The 20,499-nt window shown below is 37.3% G+C and overlaps 1 protein-coding gene across 3 annotated transcripts in view; it reads right to left on the reverse strand.

The window, feature by feature from the left end:
- Window positions 1-20,499, reverse strand: part of med1 (mediator complex subunit 1) — a 237,032-nt gene that overhangs the window by 96,835 nt on the left and 119,698 nt on the right. For all 3 annotated transcript variants that reach the window (XM_082152657.1, XM_082152655.1, XM_082152656.1), the window contains 8 exons: window positions 18,815-18,947; window positions 18,699-18,727; window positions 18,122-18,193; window positions 17,943-18,017; window positions 13,454-13,617; window positions 13,226-13,337; window positions 9,272-9,396; window positions 8,885-9,009 (listed from right to left, as the gene is read on the reverse strand). In XM_082152657.1, coding sequence (XP_082008783.1) covers window positions 8,885-9,009; window positions 9,272-9,396; window positions 13,226-13,337; window positions 13,454-13,617; window positions 17,943-18,017; window positions 18,122-18,193; window positions 18,699-18,727; window positions 18,815-18,947 — 835 coding nt within the window. The remainder of the gene's footprint in view (window positions 1-8,884; window positions 9,010-9,271; window positions 9,397-13,225; window positions 13,338-13,453; window positions 13,618-17,942; window positions 18,018-18,121; window positions 18,194-18,698; window positions 18,728-18,814; window positions 18,948-20,499) is intronic.

Below are 20,499 nucleotides of genomic sequence, written 5' to 3' on the forward strand. Positions count from 1 at the left end.
TCTTTTATACAGGTAACGAGTTCAAACAGGTGCAGGTAATACAGGTAATGAGTGGAGAACAGGAGGGCTTCTCAAAGAAAAACAGGTCTGTGAGAACCGGAATTCGTACTGGTTGGTAGGTGATCAAATACTTATGTCATGCAATAAAATGCAAATTAATTACTTAAAAATCATACAATATGATTTTCTGGATTTTTGTTTTAGATTCCGTCACTCACAGTTGAAGAGTACCTATGATAAAAATTACAGACTTCTACATGCTTTGTAAGTGGGAAAACCTGCAAAATCGGCAGTGTGTCAAATACTTGTTCTCCCCACTGTATATTTAAGTGTTTTAAACCATGAGAGGCTATATGATAGACTAATATGACACATGAATGACTGAAAACTATGAATGAAATGAGCGCAGCGCATTCGTAAATCAAATAGCAGTGTTGCCAACTCTCACGCATCTGGCTTGACACTCACGCTTTCAGCATCAATCTCACGCTCTCACACACACAAGAAATGTAACGCCAAAATCCATTTTTCTCCCCTCTCAATCCGTTAATTTCCTGTTGATGACTAGACCACAGCGTATTAATGACAGGAGAGGAGTTTAAGGCCCACAGCTGTAACATCTGCCTACAACGTTCTCACTGCAGTATTCTCTGATCGTTGATTCGCTGAAAACCTTGCACCTGATACGTCAGTTGCGTGTGAAAAGTTCAGAGAGAGCTCAGAGCTAGGTTCGGAGTCGGAGCCCACTGATGCGCGTTTGAAAGTTTGGATGACGATCAAGGTAAGCAGATAATAAAATGGTGTGCCTTGCACTACAGATGTAGCCTTGCCTAATCAGTCTGTGTGTCGAGAGTACAGACTTCAACTATAGTTGCGAACGTTGTCTGACGTGCGTTATGTGGGCTAGCTAATTGCTCAATAAAAATAGGCTCATGGTACAAATTACGTTTTGGCAAATCGGGCAAGTGGCATTTTAAAATTCCCCAAATGATCAAAGGTTGCCCAGATTGTGTTGAGCCTGCCACACTCAAATGCGGATGCTGAGCGAACCTTTTCAGTTATTGGCCTAAACAAGACTGACACCAGGAACAGACTGTCACTTGATGGCTTAGTGATGGGAAGTTCGGATCATTTTACTGACTCGCTTGTTCAATCTCATTCATTAAAATGAACAAATCTTTTTTCCAGTCATTTCGTTCATTTAAGGGGCTTTAAATTTTATACTTTTAACAGCCAAATTCCCCGAACACATCCACCTACGCAGTCTTTATCATATTCTGAATTAAGAAATCATTATAATGCAGTCAAAAATAATTTACTGGGAACATAAATAATTACTTTACCTTCCGAGTCTTTCGTTCATTTGTCACGTGACAGACGCAATGAACGTTCATGAACGGACTGAACCCTGCTTCAGATACGAGCCTCCTGCAGAGGTAGTGAAGCAGGCCAACACTGCAAATGTGGCATAGGCTACAACAGGCCTCATGTGTGAAACTTGCGTTGTGATTTTCTGGGGAGGTGGAGTAACTATTATGTGTCCCTTTTGTTTTGAGATGTTTTGATGTTGTTGTTTTACATGTTTGTTATTTAATCACCTCTATCTTTATTTTTTTATGGTGCAATCAATACATTAATTGTACATTTTGAATTTTTTTTTTTTTTTTTCTTCATAAATCAGGGTTTATACTAAGTAAACAAGGACTGACATTTTTTAAAGGACAAGTTCTGTATTTTACACTTAAAGCCCTGTTTTCGATGAAATACAATGGTTAAGATTGAAATTTGGACAAATGCTGCTGTCCCGAGAATTTTAGGTTTTTGTGGTAGCACCCCCCACCTATACAACGGTTGCATAGGTGCACTGGAAAAATCGTTCGTTTACAAAGACGTGAAACTCACCGAGTGGTCAGGGGTGTTCACTGATATGCTCACACAAAAATCGCTGCAAAAGATGCTTTCAAACAGGTGTTTTACCATTCGTTGTAAAACTGTGGACCTATTTTTCCAAACGCCTCACACCCGTACATTCTTCCGTTGAGAGCTTGAATAATAGACTCTCCAGCCCAGTTGGTGGTGATAATGCACCTTTGCCAATTGCAAGCAAACCACTGGCATTTCATTGAATACACAGAAGAAGCAGAAGAAGAAGCGGCGGAGTAATACCGTAAAGGTGCTGCGGTCTCACAGCACGTCCTATACAAGTCAATGTTGGACAAAAACTACGATAAAACCTGTTGGAAAGCATCTTTTGCAGCGATTTTTGTGTGAGCATATCAGTGAACACCCCTGACCACTCTGTGAGTTTCACGTCTTTGTAAACGAAAGTTTAATGCGTTTTAGGAAGGATTATTCCAGTGCACCTATGCAGCCATTGTTAAGGTGGGGGGGGTGCTAACACAAAAACCTAAAATTCTCGGGACAGCAGCATTTGTCCAAAGTTCAATCTTAACCATTGTATTTCATCAGAAACTATCTGAAAACAGGGCTTTAAGTGTAAAATACAGAACTTGTCCTTTAAATTAGGGTTGGGTTACTCGCGCGCACTGATGTTTTACAGAGACTCACTCCAGCCAAAGTCCCAAAGTTGGCAACCCTGAAATAGCCACGTTTCTCTCGCATATCTCAGAAATCAGCTTTGTCAAAGGTAGTCTGCGATCAACTAAATCACTACATCATACAGATTTTCTACTATTTGATGTGTATTTAAATGTTTAAAACATTGTACGATATGATGAATGAATGAGTGAAAAGTAAACTATATGAATGAAATGAAGCACGATAGCAAGTCAAATAGCTGCTTTGCCATCTCTAATTCATCATACACATTTTCTACCACTTGATTTGTCTATTTAAATGTTTTAAACCTTTCACGATATGATCTTGTCATTCCAACGAATAAACAGCTCAGCAGTTATGTGCAGTGTAGGTCTTACAAAGCTGGCTTGGCTTATGGTAGCAAGAATAAAGGTAGCCTACATCTGTACAGCGACGAATTTCGGGTTGGGTTCTGTCTTAGTACCAGTAGGGTTCGTTGGGTCAAACGATCTCAGGTACGGGCCGGGTTCGGGCTTCAGTTTAAAGCCCGTGCAGACCTCTACATTGGAGCACATTCCTGAATGGCTCATTTTGAGCCTGAACGGCCGTTGTTTCAAATTTATGGGAAAAATAAACGGAGTGGATGGATTTTTACTACAATATGGTGGTTGTGTACACACACTGACTGCAGACACATAAATATGTTAAAAAACAATATAAAAGTTAATTTTGCATAATAGGTCCCCTTCAAATAATTAGTAACCTTTATGAATCAAGAAATACATCAATCAAGAATTCAAGAATTATTCTAGACTAGGAATAAGAGTAAAGTTCTTAGAATTTTGACACACTTAAAGGATTAGTTCCCTTTAAAAAAAAAAAAAAATGTTGCTGATAATTTAATCACTCCGATGTCATCCAAGATATCTATATCTTTCTTTCTTCAGTCGAAAAGAAATTAAGGTTTTTGAGGAAAACATTCCAGGATTTTTCTTCATATAATTGACTTCAATGGAAACCAACGTATGAAGGTTCAAATGTCCGTCTTAATGCAGCTTCAAAGTCTCTACACGATCCCAGTCAAGAAATAAGGGTCTTATCTAGCGAAACGATTGGTTATAAAAAAAAAAAAAAATTTAAAAAAAATTATATATATTTTATATATATATTATATATATATATATATATTTTTTTTTTTTATAACCAATCGTTTCGCTAGATAAGACCCTTATTATATATATATATATATATATATAGGGATGTCCCGATCAGGTTTTTTTGCCCTCGAGTCCGAGTCCGAGTCATTTGATTTTGAGTATCTACCGATACCGAGTCTCGATCCGATACGTCTATAATACATTAAAAAAAGAACAAAGAAGAGCGAAAAAAACAGATCCAGGATGTTCCTTATTTTTTATTTAATTCACCTTATTTTAACATTCAACAACTCTGTTAACAAACAGAGCACTTCTGTGTGGTAGCTTGAACAATCAAGTAATAAATAACATAAATTCTTCACTTTTGGACTTTAGTGCAACAGTAAATATAAAAAAAAGTCTAATCAAATAGCACCTCAACTTAAAATACCCGGCAGGCATGTAAACAAATAAAAAATAAAAGTGCCACAGTGTTTGCAAAGCCAGTAATGTGCTTTTAGGAACTGCACTCCTAACTCTTACCCCTCATTTACACTGCACACGTGTGCGGTGCATTACGTCTGCGACAAGGTTTTATTCCGTCCTCCACGCGGTGCCAACTCACACCAGGAGCATTTCAGAAGCGGAGCGACTGGATGCGCGAGACCATGTGATTTGCCTGTCCGACGTGGTTTTTCTTGATTTTTGGGTTTCTAGAACTTTCTACCATACAGTCTATGGTTTCTACCAAGGATACTGGTGTGTAAGTTGCTGCGCCGCTTACGCTGAATTAAAGTGACAATGCATTGATCATGGCCAAATACACCGCAGTTTTATCCAAAAAGTGCATTGACGATATCTATTGTGTTTTAAACAGTCAATCGAATGACCAACAGCAATTTAAAAAGAAAACAAATGTCCAAAAACAAACTTGTTGCCAGAACAATAAAAACAAAGATGAACCAAAAGTTATATAAATGAAATTATTAATAAAATAAGCTTCTTGACAAGTCTTTTCTCTTAAATATATTTGAAAACGAAATAAAGCAATGCCAACTTATCCATTATAGAGTACTCTGTCTGTACACAACCCACGGTTCAGCCGCGCGTGACAAACAAAAAACGCAGTGTGAAAGCAAAACGCGCGTGTCCTGCTCCTGCTCACCATACGCACTGCTCCTGCGCTGCTTACGCTCTGCTCGCGTGCAGTGTGAAACCGGCGTAACTCTGTGGCACCGCATAACTATAGATGTGTTAAAAAATAATGAGAATATATATACATATATATCCGAGTCCTGATCGGGAGGTGACGTCCGATTCCGATCGAGTCTGAAAACACGTGATCGGGCCCGATTTCCGATCACGTGATCGGATCGGGACATCCCTATATATATATATATATATATATATACACACTAGGGCTGGGAATCGATAAAAAAATTTAACTAATTAATTGCACAATTTGCTGCAATTAATTACATTTCCCCTAAGCTTGTAATCATCAGTATTTAAACTTAGAATCACCTAATTAAATTAAACAACACAGAAAAAAAAAGGAACAGAAAATAGCCCTATATTAAAATAATATGAAACATCAATATATCAATATATTATTCTTTTTCAATAACCAATCAACAATCAATTTAACAGATTTTTTTTTTCAGTTTTTTTTTTTTACTAATTATCAAAATAAAATATAGTCCTACAAAGCTATTATTACCAGAGCATGTGATCAGAGCAGGTAATTTTACCATTATTGGCCAGCATGACTATACCAGCTCAGTAGGGCTATTGCAAACAGAAGTCTACTACAGAGAAATTTCACATTATTTGAGCGGACTTTGCTTTTCCAAGTGCGTGATTGGAGCATTGATTGGAGCGTTTGGGCCGTTAACGACAGAGCAGAACGCGCAGCGCAAACACGGAGCGGAATATTGAGCAGAGAGCGCAGCTGCGCGCCGACACACACACGGAACGGAGAGCGCGGCGCACACACAGAGCGGAAAAGACCCGCTCATGAAAGCTGCGCGAGAATGAAACCTGATCGCCGAACACGGAGGGGTGGGACGGCATATTTTCGTCCTTTTCAATAGCAGCCGCAACAGGAAGTCATTCAAACGAGGCAAAAAGAAGTGCTGCGTTATTTGCGTTGTTTTTTTTTAACGCGTTAAACATCTCAAATTAATCGCAAAGATTAACGCGTTAATTCCCCCAGCCCTAATATATACACTTTTTAACCACAAATGGTCATCGTGTACTATCTCTGAGATGTGCGACGCATTGCATCATCACGTTGGAAAGGTCACGCCATCTGTCTAAGTTATTTGTTTGTGTACTCCGGATCAAAAAGGCAGGGAAGGGCGTAAAATTCCATCTCATTTTCTCCTCCAACTTCAAAATCGTCCGACATTTGTTTTAATTTTTATTTTTATTTTTTTCGTGACCTTTCCAACGTGATGACGTAATACATGGCGCATCTCAGAGATGGTACAAGACGGGTATTTGTGGTTAAAGTATATATATTAGTGCTTTCAAACGATTAAAATATTTAATCACGATTAATCACATTAATGTCATAGTTAACTCGCAATTAATCGCACATTTTTATCTATTCTAAATGTGCCTTGATTTCTTTTTGTCCCATTATTTTTTTCTCATTTTAATGCTCTTATCAACATGGAAAAGTGGATCGGCTTGCTATATATATATATATATATACACACACATGTATATGTATATATATGTGTGTGTATATATATATATATATATATATATATATATATATATATATATATATGTGTGTATATATATATATATATATATATATAAAAAATTATATTATATATATATATATATATATATGTATATATGTATATATATATATATATATATATATATATGTGTATATGTGTGTGTGTGTGTGTGTGTGTGTGTGTGTGTATGTGTTATATATATATATATTTATTTATTTATTAGAGGTCGACCGATATGGGTTTTTTCAGGCCGATGCCGATCTTTTGAAATCCGGGTCGGCCGGTGGCCGATTAATGCTGCCGATTTATTTTGGCCGATATTTGGCCGATTATGTGCTTGTTTTTAACCTCTATTTGAAAGATAAAATATAACACAAATAATTACTTAAGATAGACAAGATTTCTCAACAAAAACATTTATTGAACACTTGACCAATCTGCACTTGTTGTGACCTTGAGATATGTTTGGTAATTGTACCTGAATGAATTGAAAATTAATTTGCTACATTTCAGATTAATATATTTGTTTTCCTTAAAATTTTAATTAACAGTAACTTAAACACTTTGCAGTTTGAATGATGTCTTGTATAAACAAAATGACGGAGTATGTTTTTATGTTTCCACTGTTCGATCGCATCCGCGCCTCACACACACACACACCCAAATATAAGTAAACACTTTGCGACTTTAAACACACGCGACTTTTCGATCGCGCCCGCGCCCCTCTCTCCCTCTCTCTCACACACACACACACACACACACACACTATATTCCAGCATTGCAATCTTTACATCGCAGCCTGCTTCAGAGCTAAGGTGGGGCTACAGATTAGGTGTCCCCAAAGAACCCGCGTATCTAACAGTAGTTCCGCATTACATGAATTAATTTGCACTCGAGTTTCATTTATTTTTATATCATGTATTCTCCGTGTAAATTTATACACCGAACCGTGACGCCCGTACCGTTTCGGTTCAATACGAATACATGTACCGTTCCACCCCTAGTCTACAGTGAAATACAGTCACACATTACACAGTTTGGCCAGCATTTTAACCGTGTTTAATCCAGCTACTAGCTAACAGTATGTTAAAGTTAACTGCTGACTAGCGTCACGTTTCTAACGTCCGTTTTCAGAGCATCCAAGAGAAGCACAGGCATAACAGTAGCACCGAAATGAAGCACAGAAATCCGCATTGATATTCGGTCCAGTAAATAGCGGTCGTTAAGGCACCAGTGCCGTATTAGCACCGGGTCTGTCTGTAGCTACCCAACCCTAGCGACGACGCTAGCAAAGCAAAGCCAGTCCTTCACTAACCTATGGTCACTTTTTTATTACTTATTTCTCTGCATTGAGTGACAACCCTCTCAAATATAAGACACACAAAACAGAACAAATAAAAGTATCAGATTCTCTGTCTGTAATTGCAAAATTCTTGCTTACTTATTGTGACATGATAGCAACCCTTCTGCTGTGCTAATGCAACCTCAACTACGCTATCAATATCCAAAGTAGCCGAACGTCATGTCGCCTATTCATATTTTTTCTCGAAGTTGGCAGTAACATATCAAAAGGTTTTAATTAAATATAAAGGAGTTTTCTCCAAGGAACTTAGCTCCTTCCTTAGGCACTGGATGAGGTCTGCTCACTCTGCTGGAGAATGACTCTAGGCGCAGCGTGCGTCGAACACGTGTTCCACAACAACAACAACACTAGGCTGCCCACAGATGCGCCCGCCTAATAATCGGCTTGATATACTGGATATTGGCCGATGCCGATTATGTAAAAAAATTCAAAAAAATCGGCCGATTAATCGTCCGACCGATTAATCGGTCGACCCCTAATATATATATATATATATATATATATATATATATATATATATGAAGAGTTCAGATGCAAAAGCCTCTAAGTGCCATCTGAAATTTTCTTCTAGAATGATAATTTTTATCAAGCTTGTATATTTAAGTTCAGTAATTTCACTTAAATGGCAATGACAATTACCTATTAATCGTCATTTAAGTGAAATTACTAAGATATATACACTTTTTTTTAATGAATTTTTTTATGACAGATCGTTTCGCTAGATAAGACCCTTATTTCTCGACTGGGATCATGTAGAGACTTTGAAGCTGCATTGAGACGGACATTTGAACCTTCAAACCGTTGGTTGCCACTGAAGTCCATTATATGAAGAAAAATCCGACTGCGACTGAAGAAAGAAAGACATGGATATCTTGGATGACATCGGGGTGAGTAAATTATCAGCAACATTTTTTTTGTAAGTGAACTAATCCTTTAAAGCTAATATTTTACTCCAAGCGGCTTTATACATATGACCCCAGGTCTAAACACAGTACATTGTGTCAATTTAGACACTGCTAGATATAAAGTGACCTATTATGAATGAACAAACAATAACTTTACAAACAAAAACCCCAGTGGTGTCTAATACTCACAGCATAAAAACGCATTGTTTGGGCCAAAGCAGGAGGACTGGCCCCTCCATCCTCATGCAGTTGGCTCTTAATGATGAGATCATATAGTGGGGACAAGGTGGGCGCAGTCTCAAAAACAGGGATGCCTAAAAATATATATATTTTTTAATTGTGAAGTAGAGCTATATTCATGCAGTCTCACAGAAACACATGAGCAATTCTCACATTAACTCTTATTTTAATCAAATTTTTTTATATATCATGTGATTGACCAGTTAATATCAGAAGCGTAATAACTAATAATAACTACATTAATGTAGAAGTCAAAAATAGTCCATGTTTTGTTTCAAAACAACTAACTTTTGATCAATTATACAGCTAATCATCCAGACAATATTATATTCATACCTGTAGAACTGCCCATTTTTTTTATATATAATGCAGAGAATGGCATCAAGCAATTCATCTTCAGGAAGAAACACGCTGGTAAATCTACACAGTTTGAGTTTGTTACGGAAGAAAATGATGGAGTCCTAGGAAAACAAAAACAAACAGAAAACAACAGTAATTAAATAACTATCTGACATGACTCCAAAACATCACATTATATAGATTTTCAAATATCTTGAAAGAAAAAAGACTTGGATAAATACTTAACAATAAATAATTATTATAAATCAATACATTTTACAGCAGTAAAATTCTGTGTTTTAAACAACTTCTATTTAAATATATTGCAAACAAAGCTATTATATGACTTCAGAATACTTAGGGCCAATCCCAATTCTACCCCTTACCCCTTCACTTACCCCTTCCCCTCTGTTTTGCGTGTGCACGTGAAGGGGTAGGGCTGTCTCAATTCTCTTTTGGTTGGAGGGGTAGGGGTAAGGGGAAGGGCCAGATAGCCCTTGAAACGAAGATTTTTCGGGACCACACTTCAAACGAAGGGGTATGAGAAAATGTACCTGCATACACCGGCTACAGAGGCAACATGACTGCCAATAATCATTTTCTTTGTCACATTCAATCTTGTGTTCATATTTACGGTCATGTTCTTCAAAGAAACAGTTGCAAAAAAAATCGTTAAAGTTCGTTAACAATATGACGCGTGTAAAAAGCAAAAGTTTGAAGCGAAGTGGACGCGCGAATGAGGCGAATTCGCGTCCACCGCGCCGCACTAAACGCCTCATTCGCGCCGCAAGACCTCCAGACGCGTGTAAACGCGTCTTTTAACATTGAAATCACTCGTGCCAGACGCTCTATTCGCGTTTGGTGTGAACGCAGCTTTTAGGCGTCGAAGATATCGTCATCTCCGTTTTTTTCTGCATACTTCAGAAGAAAAATACAAAAAATAGCTGTAACTCACGCAAGACTACAGCTGACGATGGCATCTTGGAAGTTTGTGATAAACATTGGCGCATCTCCTGTGACGTAGGCGCTAGCGACGATGTATAATGACATGTAACGGTGTAGTAGTGGTGTCCCATTTCTTAGGGGAATATTTTCACCCCTACGCCTTGCCACTCTGTTTCAAGGGGCAAGGGGTAAGGGTTAGGCGAAGGGGTATAAAATAGAATTGGGATTGGGCCTTAGGCTACTTTTATGATATAAACAGTATAAACAGCTCGTGGTCAAGTATGCAGCAAAATTCTGCTATTCTCATCTGCGTTCCATGGACAAGGTTCCCACTCTTTCATGAACATCAGATTCAAGGACTTTTTAAAGCACCTTTTGTTTTATATCAAGCACAATAAAGACAATAAAGATGGGTTTGTTACTGCCAACCTGGACTCTGTCTATCATTACTGCAGTAATGTTAAGGCATAAACTGACAACTAAAAACAAATTTAAGGTGCATATGACTTTTTAAATCCATTGAGGAGAGAAGGCTGGTAGAGTGAACGAGAGATGCAGTTTGCAGCATTCTTATTCCTGCTGTTAAAGGGGTGGTATAATGCCCTTTTCACAAGATGTACAAATACATCTCTGATGTCCCCACAGAGTGTGCATGTGAAGTTTTAGCTCAAAATACCCCACAGATATTTTTATATAGCATGTTAAAGTTGACACTTTTTGAGGGTGAGCAAAAACGCCCCGTTTTTGTGTCTGTCCCCTTAAATGCAAATGAGCTGCTGCTCCCGGCACAGAGGGTGGAGCTTCAACAGCTCGTTCTTAGCAGCTTCTATTACCTAACACAGACATGCACTGAAATTTTCAAAAATGTTTAGCCTTTTATGTTTAAATTGGAGTCACAAAGATTGAGAGACTCAAGAAGTGACATGTAGACATCATTTCTGAATGGTTAGTTGATGAATTTATGTAGCTTATGTGTAGTTATCTTCTAGTCATTGATTAGCATATTCTGTCTTGATGATCTATAAATCATGTTCCGGGGCTGGGGTTTATGTAAATTTTAGGGTTAGTGATGTCACTAACCCAGGAGGAATTTTGTGTAGTCCCTACCAGCTGTTTGTTGTAGTCCTTAAAAAGCAATAATCAATATATAGTTTAATGTGAACAATTATCATACAAAACTATACATGCTTGGTATCATTTGAAGGTCTCATTCCCGAAGAAGTAAACCAAAAGGTAATAAAGGTTTAAAGAGGTCACAAGATCTATAATTTTAAATTTACAATTTTCTATCTATCTATCTATCTATCTATCTATCTATCTATCTATCTATCTATCTATCTATCTATCTATCTATCTATCTATCTATCTATCTATCTATCTATCTATCTATCTACCTACCTACCTATCTATCTAATGTCCCCAGACTGTGTCTGTGAAATTTCAGCTCAAAATACCCCCCAGATCATTTATTATAGCTTGTCAAATTTGCCCTTTTTGGGTGTGAACAAAAATGCCCCTTTAAAGGATTAGTTCACCTCAAAATGAAAAATTCCTGATAATTTACTCACCCCAATGCCATCCAAGATGTCTATGTCTTTCTTTCTTCAGTGGAAAAGAAATTAAGTTTGAGGAAAACATTTCAGGATTTTTCTACAAACAACGGAGTTCAATGGCAACCAGAATGTTGAAGTTCAAATCAATGCAGTTTCAAAGGGCTTTGAAGTGCTTCAAAGGGCTCTGCACGATCCCAGCTGAGGAATGGGGTCTTATCTAGTGAAACGATCGGTCATTTAAAAAAAAAAATTAAAATGTATATACTTTTTAACCACAATGGTTCGTCTTGTGCTGGTCTGCGACGCGCCATGCATTGCGTCATCATGTTGGAAAGGTCACGCGTCACGTCATCTATTAAGTTATTTGTCTGTGTACCCTGGTTCAAAAAGGTAGGGAAGGGTGAAAAATTCCATCTCATTTTCTCTTCCAACTTCAAAATAGTCCAAAATCTTTGTTTTAATTTATTATTATTATTTCTTCTTTTTTTTCGTGACCTTTCCAACGTGATGACGTAATACGTGGTGCGTCGCAGACCAGCACAAGGCGACCAATTGTGGTTAAAAAGTATATACAAAATTTGTATTTTTTTTTGAAAATGACCGATCGTTTCGCTAGATAAGACCCTTATTTCTCGGGGGATCGTGCTGGGATCGTGCAGAGCCCTTTGAAGCACTTCAAAGCCCTTTGAAACTGCATTGATTTGGACTTCAACATCTTGGTCGCCATTGAAATCCGTTGTGTGTAGAAAAATCCTGAAATGTTTTGATAAAAAAAAATATATATTTTCCACTGAAAACCTTCCACAGATGTTCATTTTGAGGTGAACTAATCCTTTAAATGCAAATGAGCTGCTGCTCCCCGCAAAATACCACACAGATGAAACCTGAGCGAGAGATTCCATACTTTTGCCTTTGTATTAGAACTGGTTACACTGTTGTCGCTTGCGCCAAATGGCGGCGCCGTGGGTGGAAACGTGCAGATTAAGGAGTGGTAATATTATAAAAAGATCCCCTTCCTAGGTCAGAAGGGGAGTGAAATCTGATCGGCTTATTTTTTTACATGCTTGCAGAAAAAGGCTTACCTAAACAAAGCTACTGGGTTGTCACTTTTCACGTTTTCCTGGTCGGTAGATGCACCAGGGACCCGATTATAGCACATTATAAACACGGGAAAAAACTGAGAAACTAAAACTGAGCTAGTTAAATAGCTCCACGTTTCTCACACGTTCATCATGCATGTTTATTTCATGTTTATTTCAAGCACTTTCAAGGACCCATGTTTGTTTTTGCACACTTTCCAGCCCTTGAATCTATTTGTCTGAAATTCAAGTACTTATAAAAAGCGTGGGAACCCTGCATGGAAGAGATTACACAAGATTACACCATGGTAGTTACACCAGAATTGTCATTGTTGTTGATTGCATTGTTGTCCTTTAATTCTCAAAGATCTAACCCTTTGTTGTCGACTGGATGGGATCCTGTGATAAGTGGAGCAATGGGAAGCTTGTAAACCGATGTTGTGCCCTCAACAGTCACTGACACACTCACACCTAAAGTACGGGGAACTGCAGAATACAAGAGGAGAAAATAATCAATGACCTTGAAGTAAAAAAACACTAGATTGGCATTTAAATGAATATTCAACAATTTTGTTATGATTTATAAAACATGATTTTCTCACTATTGACATCAGTGAAGTTCAGTTGGGCTCCTGTTCCCTCTTCAAAGATATCATTTGGAGAAACGTAACACTGTAGAGATACTAGATGACCGCCACTCCTCGCCGTTAACAGACCCACACTACCATGAAGTATGGTCTCCACAGTGTTTGCATTAGTGGCAATCCTATGATATAAATTGCTTGAGTAATTATAACCTTTCAAAAAAAAAAAAAAACAGTATTTTTCTTATGTATACGGTACTGAATGTGAACTGACAGGGATACAGAACCAGTGCCCAAAAATGATGCTATTTACAAACACCAATGGTGTAACTGACTGCTAGTATTTCTATTAATTTGATCAAAAGCAGGTCATAATGGCATAAAAATGCTAAATAACAGATCAGATTATTTTGGATGTGATCAATGACAGGGCAGGCAAAAAAAATAATAATAATTTATATATATATATATATATATATAATTGTTATTTTTTTTATAAGGGATGGGACGGTATGAAAATTTAATATCACGATTATAGTGACCAAAATTATCGCGATTATCAATATTATCACGGTTTTGTTAAAATGAGATGAAAGTTTTTTCAAAAAGAGTTGATCACACTGAAGACATTTCAACAAGTTTTATATTTGAAAATCAACAAACAACAAATAAAACAAGCAGCTCTATGCACTTTTTAAAGCAAGATTCTATTATGTGGCATTTCCTTCCTTATAATGACGGTCGTCAATAGCAACGCATTATAACACCGCGCACATCCATTGTAACGGCCGCCTAGTGTTAAGTAGTGTTCATGACATGGATGTTGATGTGCCTTTAAGATAACTACTTCTATGGCGTACGTTATTGTATGCGTGCTGTTTTTATGTGAGCGCGCACGCACAGTGAGAGTGAGAATGCTCGCGCAAAGAGGAAGACCGCTCTACTGTTGACCGTTGTTTTATTATAATATGTTTACTTCCACTTTGATTTGTAGCGTGTTTTAGAGTGTTTTCTTTTCCCTATTAACATTCGCTCTTCGACATGTATGTGAAGAGTGTGCTTATAACTGAGAGAAAACATCTATAAAAGTCTCGTGGAACTACCAGTTCATTTGCACTGTCTTGTATTCTTCATCTGGGCAGACTTCAAACTCTCTGACAGACGTTACACCATGTATCACAATGGACGCGCTCTCTCGTTTCATTCAAATACAACTTGCCGTCTTGCGTATCCGTTTTTAATTGTATTGAAAATTAAATCAGAGTTGATTTATTGTTTTCAGAGTTTGATAATATTGTTGTGATCATCTTGTCTGAACGATTGTTTTGTACGCTGTACATAATGGATTTATAAACAGGTAAGTTAAGATTTAAAACATTAATCTCAATTCAATATCCCCGTAATTATGTGGTAAAAAAAAATCGGTGTAATAAATGTATAATGAATATAAATTATTAGCCCTTAAATGTAACTCTTAATAGTCTTGTTTGAACTTGTTCGTTCGTCTTTGGCTCAACCACTTGAGCAGCACTGCGAACTTTTCTTTGCGGAAGCTTCACGTTTATTTCAAGTGATTGACATAATATAGTTCAACTTAAAACAACATTTTATGCCCAATTATTTCCCAGACGTAGTTTTGGTATTGAGGTCAAAGTTAACTTAACAAAGTTAACGTGGTTATATGTTGGCTTTTACAAAAAGTTCTTAGGGAAACTTAATCGAGGATGGTCACCCTGTCAGCTCAACATGCACAAGAAAAAGTAGCCGAGTCGTCTTGTGTGACTATTACCCACTATTGTATAGCGAACGCAAGACTTTTTGTAAAAGCCAACATATAACCACACACCTCAGAATTCCTCAGATTCTCTTAAAAGGCGGAAAAATCTCCCGAGCACGAGCACTGCCTTCCGCAATTCCTTCTTGAATAAAAAAAAAACAACAACATTGCGCGCTGCGCCTGCGTCAGACTGTTGTTGGCTGAACAGGATCTAAAATCGCGATAATCAAACACGGTTTTAATGATAATTAAATTTTAAATGATATTACTAACCGTCAGTACATTTTATCGTGGTTTATAGTGAAACCGGTAATCGTCCCATCCCTAATATATATACACACTCACCTAAAGGATTATTAGGAACACCATACTAATACTGTGTTTGACCCCCTTTCGACTTCAGAACTGCCTTAATTCTACGTGGCATTGATTCAACAAGGTGCTGAAAGCATTCTTTAGAAATGTTGGCCCATATTGATAGGATAGGATCTTGCAGTTGATGGAGATTTGTGGGATGCACATCCAGGGCACGAAGCTCCCGTTCCACCACATCCCAAAGATGCTCTATTGGGTTGAGATCTGGTGACTGTGGGGGCCATTTTAGTACAGTGAACTCATTGTCATGTTCAAGAAACCAATTTGAAATGATTCGAGCTTTGTGACATGGTGCATTATCCTGCTGGAAGTAGCCATCAGAGGATGGGTACATGGTGGTCATAAAGGGATGGACATTGTCAGAAACAATGCTCAGGTAGGCCGTGGCATTTAAACAATGCCCAACTGGCACTAAGGGGCCTAAAGTGTGCCAAGAAAACATCCCCCACACCATTACACCACCACCTGCCTGCACAGTGGTAACAAGGCATGATGGATCCATGTTCTCATTCTGTCTACGCCAAATTCTGACTCTACCATCTGAATGTCTCAACAGAAATCGAGACTCATCAGACCAGGCAACATTTTTCCAGGCTTCAACTGTCCAATTTTGGTGAGCTCTTGCAAATTGTAGCCTCTTTTTCCTATTTGTAGTGGAGATGAGTGGTACCCGGTGGGGTCTTCTGCTGTTGTAGCCCATCCGCCTCAAGGTTGTGCGTGTTGTGGCTTCACAAATGCTTTGCTGCATACCTCGGTTGTAACGAGTGGTTATTTCAGTCAAAGTTGCTCTTCTATCAGCTTGAATCAGTCGGCCCATTCTCCTCTGACCTCTAGCATCAACAAGGCATTTTCGCCCACAGGACTGCCGCATACTGGATGTTTTTCCCTTTTCACACCATTCTTTGTAAACCCTAGAAATGGTTGTGCGTGAAAATCCCAGTAACTGAGCAGATTGTGAAATACTCAGACCGGCCCGTCTGGCACCAACAACCATGCCACGCTCAAAATTGCTTAAATCACCTTTCTTTCCCATTCTGACATTCAGTTTGGAGTTCAGGAGATTGTCTTGACCAGGACTACACCCCTAAATGCATTGAAGCAACTGCCATGTGATTGGTTGATTAGATAATTGCATTAATGAGAAATTGAACAGGTGTTCCTAATAATCCTTTAGGTGAGTATATATATATATATATATATATATATATATATATATATATATATATATATAATCTCTGTTACGACTTCTCCAAAAGCTTAAAGGAGTAAATTGGGAAGATGAGATTAAATTGGGAGTTGTACAGATGCTTTGCCTTTTAAATACAGGTATACAACCATGCCATGATCCCAAGTTTTCATAGGATCTTAAAAACATATTACAGAGGCGACAGAATCATTGCTAAAGACTCGCCCCCCCCAGGAGTGATCCTCCCAGCTGAGAAGCATGGTGAAAGCAGCATCATGGTTTAAAGCTTCTTTGCTGCATCAAAGCCTGGGTACATTGCAATCACTGAAGGTACAATGAATGTAAAACTGTATCAAGAGATTCTACACGAGAATGTCAGCACAGAAGTACACAACATTGCGTTTTAGAGATGCTGAGTGATTTAACAAGACAATGACCCAAAAACAGAAGTAAATCAACTAAATAACGGTTGAAAAGTCCTGACCTTGAGCCATAAATACAGATAACCAACCCATAAATATAGATAATAATAATAAGATTCTAACAGATTTATGGGGAATGATGGTTCAAATTGGTCAAAAGTCTTACAAGCAGCTACAGAAAACATTTGGTGGAGGTCTTGCTGCTAAAGTGACTAAATTCAAGGGTTCACTTACATTCTCCACTACTTTTTGCATGATCACTCAATGTTCTCAATAAATTTCTCACATTTTTTGAGTAATCAATGCAGAAATCCAGATATTTTCAAAGGGTTCACAAACTTGTGACTGACACTGTATGGATGCTGTGCATAATAGCTTCTAATGGTTCAAAAACAAAGCAGCTATGCTTATCTGTTGGCAAGGTTTCTACAAGCTATTTCATAGCTATGTCATTGTTCATTTCTCAAGACACAAGTAAAAATGCGGGCTTATTCTGAGAACAATTTGCAACTGGCCACTGTCTCTAGCACCTATTAGCACCATTTCTGTAGAAGAAATGAATAATAATTACCATATTCATGTCCCATGGTATTAACATAGTACTGCAAGTTACTTTAAAGAATAATATAATAATATCACAATATAGTATTACAATTGTACCATGTCCAAAAATGTCCATTGTACGTTTTTGCTAGTGTACGATACTGGGGAAACAATTTTCTTGACAAATAGGAAAAGAAAAAGTGCCTGAACATATGCATCATCTTGGTGAGGTCTAACTCCAGGGACTGAAGCGCCAAATACATCTTTGTCTTTAGTTTGCTGTGGAATAAAATGAGAAAAAAAGTATTAAAATGCAAATAGAAACAGGAATTGCAAGTGTTTTATGATCTTATTAAAAAAATAAAAAAATAAAAAGAACACACTTGTCTCCAGGGAGCTTATAGAGGTTAACCAGACCCTTCAGGTGTTTGGAAAACTCATCAAAATTTTTGTCTCTGTAAAAATAAAGGTTAATGTTACGGTAAATACATGTACTGCTTTGTGTGGTTGTACAGTGACAACGTTACAGTTGTTGTAACTTGTATAAAATAACTTGTTGAATTCTTGAATCTGACTGGCTCATAGGTGACTTTATGATGGCAAGTTGTATAAATGTAGGTCCCGTTTTGTCTGTCATTACAGTTGCACATTCTTTCTGGACACTTTCAAAATAACAGCAGCTTGGATTGTTTCAAAGCAAAATATTTATTCAGTGACATAAGACATTTCTATCTTTACATTTATTCATTTAGCAGATGCTTTTATCCAAAGCGACTTAAAAATGAGAACAATAGAAGCAGTTGAAACTAACAATAGGACAACAATATGCAAGCGCTATGACCCTTCCCAGTTTAATCTAACACAGTACATGTACTTCGCAGCAAGTAAACAATCTACTTGAGCATAAATACATATTCCACATTGCTGAAAAATGTAATTTCACTTATATAGTTTGCTTACCGTAAATGCTGTATCAGCTCAGGACAACTCTACATAACAATGAGAGAAAATTACAATAAAGTAAGACCACAGGGCATAGACAAACTGCTTTATTATTTATTAAGTCTTCCTCTCACCACAGGGTTTTCACCATGGTGGGCCACTTTGACATCCACAAGCTTTCCTGCTTTATCCAAATGCACCTCAACGTAAAACATATCTGAGGTGATATAGCACTCAGTACGTGAGGGGCTCAGGTGAGATCCCAACCTGCAAGGCACACAGCACAACATTTAAGACCAAACATACCTTTTAGCAAAGTTGTGAAGTTAGGTCAAGTAAAATCAAGTAGAAAATATAGCTGCAAGCAACGATTACGGGGCCCAAGCCGGTGGCACCGCAACCCCGGTATATATATATATATATATATATATATATATATATATATATATATATATATATATATATATATATATATATATAAGGGCTGGGAATCGATTAAAAAAATTAACTAATTAATTGCACAATTTGCTGTAATTAATTACAATTAATTGCATTTCCCCCAAGCTTGTAATCATCAATATCTAAACTTAGAATCACCTACTTAAATTAAACACAGGAAAAAAAGGAACAGAAAATAGCCCTATATTAAAATAATATTAAACATCAATATATCAATATATTATTATTTTTCAATAATCAATCAACAATCAATTTAACAGAGTTTTAAAGTTTTTTTTGTACTAATTATCAAAATAAAATATAGTCCTACAAAGCTATTATTACAAGAGCATGTGATCAGAGCAGGTCCTTTTACCATTGTTGCCCAGCATGACTATACCAGCTCAGCAAACAGAAGTCTACCAGCTCTCAGTGATATGTGTCGGGTCCCTGCTATGATAACAGTAACTTTTTCAAATGTTTACAGAACAAGCGGGAACCCAGTGTGCCTTTATCTTTCTCTATTTCTGTTCTATTACAAGATAGAAAGTCTAAGGCCTTCAATAGCCATACAGCAAACTCAACTAATCTGGGCCCGTATTCATAAAGAATCTTAATGTAAAGAGTAGCTCCTAGTGACAAAATTCTAAGAAAATTCTTAGAAATGTGGGCGTTTACTCTTAAAATTAAAGAAAAATTCAGTAATTCAGAAAGCATCTTAACCCTTAAAAGAGATCTTAAGCTCAAAATTGTTAGGAGCACGGACGAGGACTTTTAAGAGGCTTAAGAGTTTCTTTAGCAGAGGAGAAAATGGCAGAAAGACGAAGAGGGAGAAGAAATGTGTTGCAGACAATGAATAACAGTGAGTTCATAAGACGCTATAGATTAGATCGTGCAGGGATCATGTTTGTGACTGATCTTATTAGAGACACGCTAACATCTCCAACACAGCACAGCGCCAGAAATGAAAGTAATCACTACATTACGATATTTGGCAACTGGGAAAATTCCATGTTTGATACATTAAAACCAACATTCAAACCACCACTTAAATAGACATGCCAGCAATCAGTGTAATTGGAAAGAGTGGAACAATTTTTATCATTCTAAGCCAATCAAATACCTTATAGGAAATTAACAGCATGGTTAAAAAAAAAAAAAAAAAAAAAAAAGGATTTATATACACATATAAAATGTGTGTGTGTGTGTGTGTGTGAGAACGGTCAAATAGGAAAAATTACGCATGTAATTTCAAAGTGAAGGCTTAGAATAGACCCTATACTTAAAATCACTTTTTTTTTTTTCTTCTTGGACAACCAACCAATCACAGTCTTCAAAAGATTGTGTCATACATAGCAACGGGGTGGGGTCAACCCCGCCT

This window comes from Leuciscus leuciscus (genome assembly GCF_965113295.1).
Source record: "Leuciscus leuciscus genome assembly, chromosome: 21".
NCBI lineage: Eukaryota > Metazoa > Chordata > Actinopteri > Cypriniformes > Leuciscidae > Leuciscus > Leuciscus leuciscus.